This window comes from Juglans regia, chromosome 4 (genome assembly GCF_001411555.2).
Source record: "Juglans regia cultivar Chandler chromosome 4, Walnut 2.0, whole genome shotgun sequence".
Lineage (NCBI taxonomy): Eukaryota > Viridiplantae > Streptophyta > Magnoliopsida > Fagales > Juglandaceae > Juglans > Juglans regia.
Window position 1 is genome coordinate 28849276 of NC_049904.1, and position 8411 is coordinate 28857686.

The window sequence follows — 8411 nt, forward strand, 5'->3', positions numbered from 1 at the left end:
TCGGGATACATTTTTGAGTCCCGAATTCGGAACCCTCGTGAAAAAAAATTATAAATGTCATAGAAATAGTAAAAGGGTTGACTGAGAAGGAGAAGTTGACAGTAAAGTGGTAACCTTGAAGCGAATAATATATTTGCAGCCGTCTTCGCATTAGCAGGGAACAACCTAGGTAGAAGACACATTTACAGACGACAGTCGGTCTTCAAGATATGTTTGGGCTTGCAGTTTCATCTCCAACTTACACTTCCACCCCCACCTCAGCCGACACTGCTCTCGCTCGCGTACCGTGCGCCGCTCTTCTGAGAACTAAAGCCGTCTCTTCTTGCTCTTTATCGGTTAACTTCTTTTCACTCCCTGAAGCGCTCCTAAATTGCTTTCCGTATCTATTCGAACGATGTTTGGTCAATTGGTTTCTCTCTCTCTCTGTTTTTTTTTAATGCTTTGAAACTTCACTGTCTTTTTGTCCTCTCAGTCGTCCTTCGGGTGCGTTCGGCTTCACTCCTGCCCGCTGCGTCTGAGCTCTGGTCCAATCAGAGCCATGTCTGAGATTGATACTCTCTCGGTGCCAAACAGTGCTTCTCAGTCCTCTGTTTCTGGTATTCTTTCAAGGCTCTCTTTGATTCTTTTTCTTTACTTTTTTCGGGTAGTATCAAAAAATTATATTTTTTCCGTAAAATAAACAGCTTTTTACAGTATACTTTTCATTTCACCAATGTGAACATTGTTGTAAAAATGGAATTCATCATCTGGGGATTTTGAGTTTATTTTCGATACGTTGGGACGAAAGATTGTTGGGTGGGTGATGTTCTTACCGTTAAACTTGTGATTGTTGGGTGGATGAGTTTTGGTTTTTCTTCAACTTTCATTTTCTTTTGCACACTGGCGGATGAATATCTATTAAAATTATTTTTTTTATAAGTAAAATAAAATTTTATTAGAATAGGTAATTAAGCATAGCCAAGTACACAGGAAACACGAGATAACACCTAATTACAAGCTATCACCTCTATAAAAATAAACATAACTGTTTTTTTCTTTGGATAATTGAATAATGTTATTTTGGTTTGCGTTATCGTTTTTGGCTTGATACAGTTAACAAGCAAGCACTAATATCATTGTCAGACAAGAAGGATCTTACTTTTCTTGGATCTGGGCTTCAAAAATTGGGGTAAATTTTGCAGACCTATTATCTCTCTCTCCTGTTCTGAGGCTCTTGTACTTGTACTGTCTTGGAATCAGTGGGTGCCGTCTAGTCTATTAACTCAGTTGTTAAAGATTGTTTTGTGAAAGCCCTTGTTATGATAAGTCTTCGTTTTTGGTTTATAGTCTTCTAATTGAACCTAGCATTTTCAATATTCAAATGGCCATTTCCCTGTTTGGTGTTTTTGATATGACACTGCACTCATTTTACATTTATCACTTCAAATTATCTGTCCTCCAAGTTTAAGATTTGAATTCTGGAAGCCCTTGTTATGATTTTTCATTCATCTTTATATATAAGCCAGTCAGTTTCATGAAACCTCATTTGATTGAATTTTCAAACGGGTTGGTCACTCTTGTGATTGCCTCTCTTGTGAACCATAGTTACACAATTGTTTCAACTGGGGGAACAGCATCAGCTTTGGAAAGCTCTGGCCTATCTGTTACTAAAGTGGAACAGCTTACCTGTTTTCCGGAAATGGTGAGTATCCGGAGTAGCTTAAGTTGCTTTTCAATTGTCTAATTAGCCTTTGTACTGGTGTCACTCATAATTTGTTGTTTAGAATATGATTATTAACTCAGGAAAAAGCTTTGTATACTGTATGGTATGAAGCTTTTGAACTCTCTTTTGGACCTAACCCTGGAATTTCACTGTTTTTCTGAAACACCCCATTCATGTTAGGGTCCTAGGGATAGGATGCTATATATTGTTCATACCCTAAAGAACTTGCCAATGGTGATCTAGAGTTGATATTCTAGCATTTTTCCGCATTTTTCTTAGAGGCTCATGCATTCAGATACTCTACATGAGCATTCGGAATGCCCCCTCCTCCTCCTGTTTAGTTTACTTATCAACAAAAAAATGAGTTTAATGTTTATTTTTATTACCTATCAAAAAAATCATACTGTAAAGAACAAATAATTTTGTGAATATTTTAACAGCTTCCAACTCTTCTAGGAAAAAGTTGGCAGCATGTTGTAAGAAAAAGGTGCCCTAAATGTTTGGGTTTATCTCTGAAAATAGGGTGGCAGATCTGATTGGTCAAGAGAAATCCTTAACAAGGTCATTAGTTTTTCTTGGATTTCTTTGACTATTCCTATCAGAACATTGATTGAGCCTTGTTAAATTCTACGCCTTCAACAGCTTTTCTAACACCTTTTAAAGCCCATAAAATAGACCTACAGAAACAATAAAAAAAACACAGTTAACAAAATTCCCATTTTTAATCGGCGCACGAGGTGCTTCCTTTTACAACTACAGGTTGAGGCTGAATTAATTTTAGTATGTTTGGTAATGTAGGCTCTGGTTTGATTTATAAGCATGCCTCTAATTTTGATAGTTGGTGCAAGTTTGCCAATGTTGGTTGGTCTCCTGCTGTTGGTTGTTGTCTTGCCATTGCTCCGCCATTGATTTTAAAGTTGATTCTTCAGAATTTCTTTTACAGCTTGATGGCCGTGTAAAAACTCTGCACCCTAACATACATGGGGGTATTCTTGCTAGAAGAGATCAAAAGCATCATATGGAAGCTCTCAATAAACATGGAATTGGTTAGTTTAGATGTGAAATCCTTCACATCACCTTCACCTCTCTCTCTCTCTCTCTGTGCCTAAGCTTGTTTTGTATGAATTTGCTAGATAGTTGCTTGACTAAGATAGTTCTTCTACAGGTATGTTTGATGTTGTAGTAGTGAATCTGTATCCCTTCTATGATAAAGTAACTTCAACTGGAGGAATTGAGTTTGATGACGGAATTGAGAATATTGATATTGGTGGTCCTGCAATGATCAGAGCTGCTGCAAAGGTTGATTGACTATGTTATTGGCAAAATAATTTTGTGGATTATATATGGTTTCTCTGTGGACTTGGCTACGCTCTGGTTTTTTGCGTACTCCTTGACACAAACCTAATACTTTACACACTTCTTAACTGTGTAACTAGTGGCCCTTTTATCTCCCAAAAGGATAAGTTAAGGCTATTCAATGGGCTAAATTTGAAGCAGGAATATTGGCAGTGGAAAAGTTCATACAGGTTTTAAATTCATGAGCAGCACCAAGTGTGACTTTGCAAACCCAGCTTCTTTTAGATGCTGCATTTGCTTAGCTTCTAAAACATCAGAATTGCACGTGCAATGCAGCTAACTGTTCATGAATTGATTAGGCAGTAGTGTCATTCAACACGTAATTAGAATAGGGAGATTTGACCGGGTTAATAATCTTAAAGAATTGGTCAGAAATATATATGTTTAAGTTCCCTGGCACAAACTTTTCCTTTACACATCATCCTTTTAACTTATCAGCCCAAATTCTAATATAGTTATTTGTTATCCATGTACTGTTGTTAAACAGAATCATAAGGATGTCTTGGTGGTTGTAGATCCACAAGATTATCCTCAGCTCATAGAATTTCTAGGAGGAGATGGGAATGATCAACACTTCCGTAGACAGCTTGCTTGGAAGGCATTTCAACATGTTGCTTCTTATGATTCTGCAGTTTCTGAGTGGCTTTGGAAGCAAACTGCAGGAGGTTCTTCAGGTATGTAAACCTTTTTTTTATCGGTAAACAAATTTTTATTGATCATAAGAATAGGCAAAAACCCAGGTATACGGGACATATACAAGAGCGTCGCCTTAGCGTGCTAGTTCAGCGATACAAGAAATTCATGGAAACTCATTCCATTGAAATCAATAACAACCGACCAATGAAGTAGAAGTATTGAAAAACAACTTCCTAAGCTCTTCCATTGATAGTGATCTTCGAAGCTTCTATCATTCATTTCCCTCCAAATGCACCACCATAAGCATATTGAGACTATCTTCCATATTGTTGCAATATGAAAGCTACCCAGAAGGCCTCTCCAAGAAGCTAAGAGATCAATCACCCTTCTCAGCACCACCCAACTTAGTCCCACCCAACTGAAGAAGTTGTTCCATAATGTCGTGGCAATCTCACGATGAAGTAATAATTGATCAACTAACTCCCCACTCTTTTTGCACATACAACACCACTCCATGACAATGAATCAACATTTCCTTAAGATGTCGAGTGTGAGTATCTTCCCCAACGAAGTTGTCCATACAAAGGAGGGTGCCTTTGAGGGTGCCCTTGTCTTCCAAAGACTCTTCCATAGGAATGGGTTGGTTGTATGTGTGTGCATGGCTTGATAGAAGGAGCGGACGGTCAACTTCCCTTACATAGAGTGACGCCAGAAAATCTTGTCATCAACTTCCCTCATGTGAGTAAAATATATGTGATCATAAACTTCGATATTGTGTCGACTTCCCAATCATGTGTATTTATTTAAAAAGCAACATTCCATTGAAAAGTACCATTTGATGTAACCAGCAGGTCTGCAATCGAGGCTTCTTTCATTCTGGTATGCAAGCCTTATTACTCAAACTACCAAAAGTTGGCATTTTGCACTCTACCTTATCAAGTATGATGACATCCACATTGGCTAGAGCGTGAGGCTGTTGACCACAAGGTCGGAGGTTCGAGCCTCCTAGTGAGATCTGTTTTCGATTGAAAAAAAAGTATGATGACATCCACAACATCATTTCCCCAAATATTTGCTACCCGGTTCTTAACCAGGAAGTGTCAGTGAATAGTAATAGCACTCGTTACCCGTGGAAACTGTCAGTCATAGCATTTTCCCAAATGCCCATAACCCTTTGAAGAAATTTCGTACTGCATATTGTAGATGCTACCCCTCATTTCCAAGACATCGTGTTTTTTAAGCCTAGTAATATGATTTTGGTTTACCTGTTTTGGTTCATGAACCAGAAGTTCCACTTGTCCCTCTTGGGCTGTCACTCTATCTTGGACAGCATCTTAGTTTTTAAACTCCAAATGGTTATTCATATTTGAGACAGCAGCTGTTCTGTTGACATTTGTTGGTTGGAACTAAAAAATCCTTTGTCACCAATATCTTGGGCCTCACATCCAAAGGGCAAAGTGATGACTTTGCATGTGTAAGATAAGACTAATTTATTCCTCACATGGTTTTGACTTGTCTAGTTGGTGACGATATGTGTATACTAGCCACATGGTTCAAAGAAGCGTGCCACCTATCCAAAATTCAAGCCCAAGTGAGTAATAAAGTTGAATCTAACCTTTCTGATGTGGACAAGGTGAAGAGGAGGAAGGGGAAGCACCTAGCCATGGGCCCCTTTCAAAAATCTGGAAGTGCTCTAAATTACAGTGACTTTTGTCATTTTCTAGTGGCGGTCCCCAAGCTTGTGCTAATTATTATAGAAGACACCACCATGTGATAGAAGATCACTTCTTTTTAATCCATCATAATGAAGCTAAAAGCAAACTAAGACTAATGAAAGTTGAATACAGTCCATAGCTTTGTGTTACTATTATTGTTGCTGTTGTTGTTGCTGTTGTTGTTGATGATGTATTATGTATTATGTTCAGTCTTTGACTTAAATATTCTCCTGAGTCTCAATTTGACATAGCAAATGTAGAAAGGGGTTATTCTGAAATTATCTGACTGTTTATATAACAGTATCATTTAAAACAAACAAGTATCAGTATTTTGTAAAAATAATTTCGAAGAATGCAGATTCACAAATGCAGAATGTAGAAATTATTGTATTGCGTTTACAAAGTGCCTCCCACTTGGGTGCATAGACTGATGGGTTCTTATTTGTTTTCAAGATAAATTTCCTCCCAGCTTAACAGTGCCTCTTGAGTGCAAAAGTATTCTTCGTTATGGTGAAAATCCTCATCAACATGCTGCGTTTTATGTGGACAAGAGACTTGCAGAGGTTAATACTGGTGGCATTGCAACTGCTATTCAACACCATGGGAAGGTGAGAAGTACAAGTTACTATGCACATCTAGTGATTATAAACAAATATTATATGATATAATAAATATGCAACTGCTTTCTGATTTTCATTTGTTGGGCAGTCGATGTCATACAATAACTACCTAGACGCTGATGCAGCTTGGAATTGCGTGTCAGAGTTTAGAAACCCTACCTGTGTAATTGTAAAGCATACAAATCCATGTGGAGTAGCTTCACGTGATAATATACTTGAAGCATACAGGCTTGCCGTTAAAGCAGATCCAGTGAGTGCTTTCGGTGGCATTGTAGCCTTCAATGTAGAAGTAGATGAGGTAAGCTGCTTTTTTGTAAGTTCTAGTCTAGCATAGAAACTTGTATGAGTTGAGCCTCATTTCGTTATGCACTTCTTGGTAGCTTCCATTTACGTTGAAGTGCATTGAGGCATGGAGTATCGATGATGATATGTAACCACAAAGCAAGCCGTAACATTATATCATTTGTCTTCTCATATAATAACTTCAAATCCTCATTATTACTAGCTTTGTTGGCTTAGCATGTGCTTTCATCACGTGACTCAAAACCTGGAACTAAGTCATATTTTCTTCACTAAAATGATTGAATCACTGATCCATACATTAAGATTTGACTTTTAGATTTCTGATGCAACTATGGAAGGGGAATCAAATAGATGTTCAATTCCTTTCTCCATTTCTTTTTCTACCTGTAGGCTCTTGCTAAGGAAATCCGGGAGTTTAGGAGCCCCACAGATGGTGAGACTCGGATGTTTTACGAGATTGTAGTTGCGCCCAAGTATTCAGAAAAGGGGCTTGAGATTCTTCGTGGAAAGTCTAAGACCCTAAGGATCCTTGAAGCAAGTAAAAATGAGAAAGGAAAGCTTTCACTCAGACAAGTTGGTGGTGGATGGTTAGCCCAGGATTCAGATGACTTGACCCCGCAGGATATCCAATTTAAAGTGGTTTCTGAGAAGGCTCCGCAAGAAAGCGAACTTCGGGATGCAGAGTTTGCATGGTTATGTGTCAAGCATGTCAAAAGTAATGCTATTGTAATAGCAAAGGTTGGTAATTTTCTGACTACTTAGATCATGCATGAATGTATCTAACCGATGCTTTCTTCTGATCCTTGTTATTGTTTGGGCAGAATAATTGCATGTTGGGCATGGGAAGTGGCCAGCCAAACCGTCTAGAGAGTTTGAGGATAGCATTGAAGAAAGCCGGAGATGAGGTCAAAGGGGCAGCTTTGGCTAGTGATGCCTTCTTTCCATTTGGTATTTACCACCTTAGGCAGTAACTGCTCTTGAAAGTTATTGACAATAGTGCATATGTGAAAAGAGTTTGAGATAATGTCCAGGGCGAATGAATATTAGGATGAGGAGTATTAATGATGAACTCATATTTCTGCAGTAGTGAAATCATCGGGGCTTTTGTTTTTTCTACAGAACTGGGGTTAGGGAAACTTGTCCCCCCAGATGTCCCACACCGTCACGTACACTGGACGGGTGGTGGTGCCCCTGGGCCAAAGGTCTTTTGGCCTGCGAAATAATTCCTTGCCAGTAATTGTTAGTGATTGTTAGGCATTTATATCCTTTTTTTTTTTTTTTGGTTTAATGTGGATGCTGCTTGTTGTGTAAACAGCCTGGAAAGATGCGGTGGAAGAAGCATGTGAGAGTGGGGTCAGTGTTATTGCAGAGCCTGGTGGGAGCATCAGAGATGGGGATGCAATAGACTGCTGTAAAAAGTATGGTGTTTCACTTCTCTTGACCAAAGTGAGGCACTTCAGGCATTGATGATTGCCAGCATTTCTCTCTGCCTTTTTCAGCTCCCTATTTGTTTCCATCATGATTGAAAGTTCTTGTTACCCTAAACCATGAGTAGGTGCTCTGTTCTGGGGAAGGCTCTGGAGTTGCATTAGATTAATGGGAGTCAATTGTTATGAAATCTATAGCAGCGTATTTCACTGCATCAGTTTTGAGATTGGACAATCTGCATATTCCAGTGTTTTTTGGTTATCATGACTCTCTTTCTCTCACACACACACACTAGATATTGGCGACTTCAGTAATATGACATGGTCATGGTCGTCTAGTGAACTGTTTGCCATGGCAGCAACCAAATCAGCCCATCACAAATATATATATATATATATATATATGTTATTTTTATAGAAAAATTCTTCTCAGTCACTATTCATCATCCCACATCCTATAAAAAATACTCTCATACCTTATAAAAATATTCACACCCTATGAAAAAGTTATAGGTGTAAGGGTGTGAGAGTAAATAGTGGGTGATGCATAATAAATTTCCTTTTTATAATTCATCAAGCTCCTGTTTAGCTTACTACCGCTTCTCATGCCACTGTCATTGCAAATGTAGACTTTCAAGAAGGGTTTTGGATC

The 8411-nt window shown here is 38.5% G+C and overlaps 1 protein-coding gene across 1 annotated transcript; it reads left to right on the top strand.

Annotated features, from left to right (window-relative positions):
- The first annotated feature begins 89 nt into the window (after positions 1-89).
- LOC108998264 (bifunctional purine biosynthesis protein PurH) lies at positions 90-8021 on the top strand. The gene is made up of 12 exons (XM_018974764.2): positions 90-335; positions 473-596; positions 1093-1168; positions 1585-1681; positions 2646-2748; positions 2868-3001; positions 3546-3732; positions 5863-6017; positions 6118-6327; positions 6723-7070; positions 7154-7280; positions 7648-8021. The coding sequence occupies exons 1-12, from the start codon at positions 210-212 to the stop codon at positions 7797-7799; spliced, it is 1839 nt and encodes a 612-aa protein (XP_018830309.2). The 5' UTR covers positions 90-209; the 3' UTR covers positions 7800-8021.
- Positions 8022-8411: the final 390 nt, after the last annotated feature.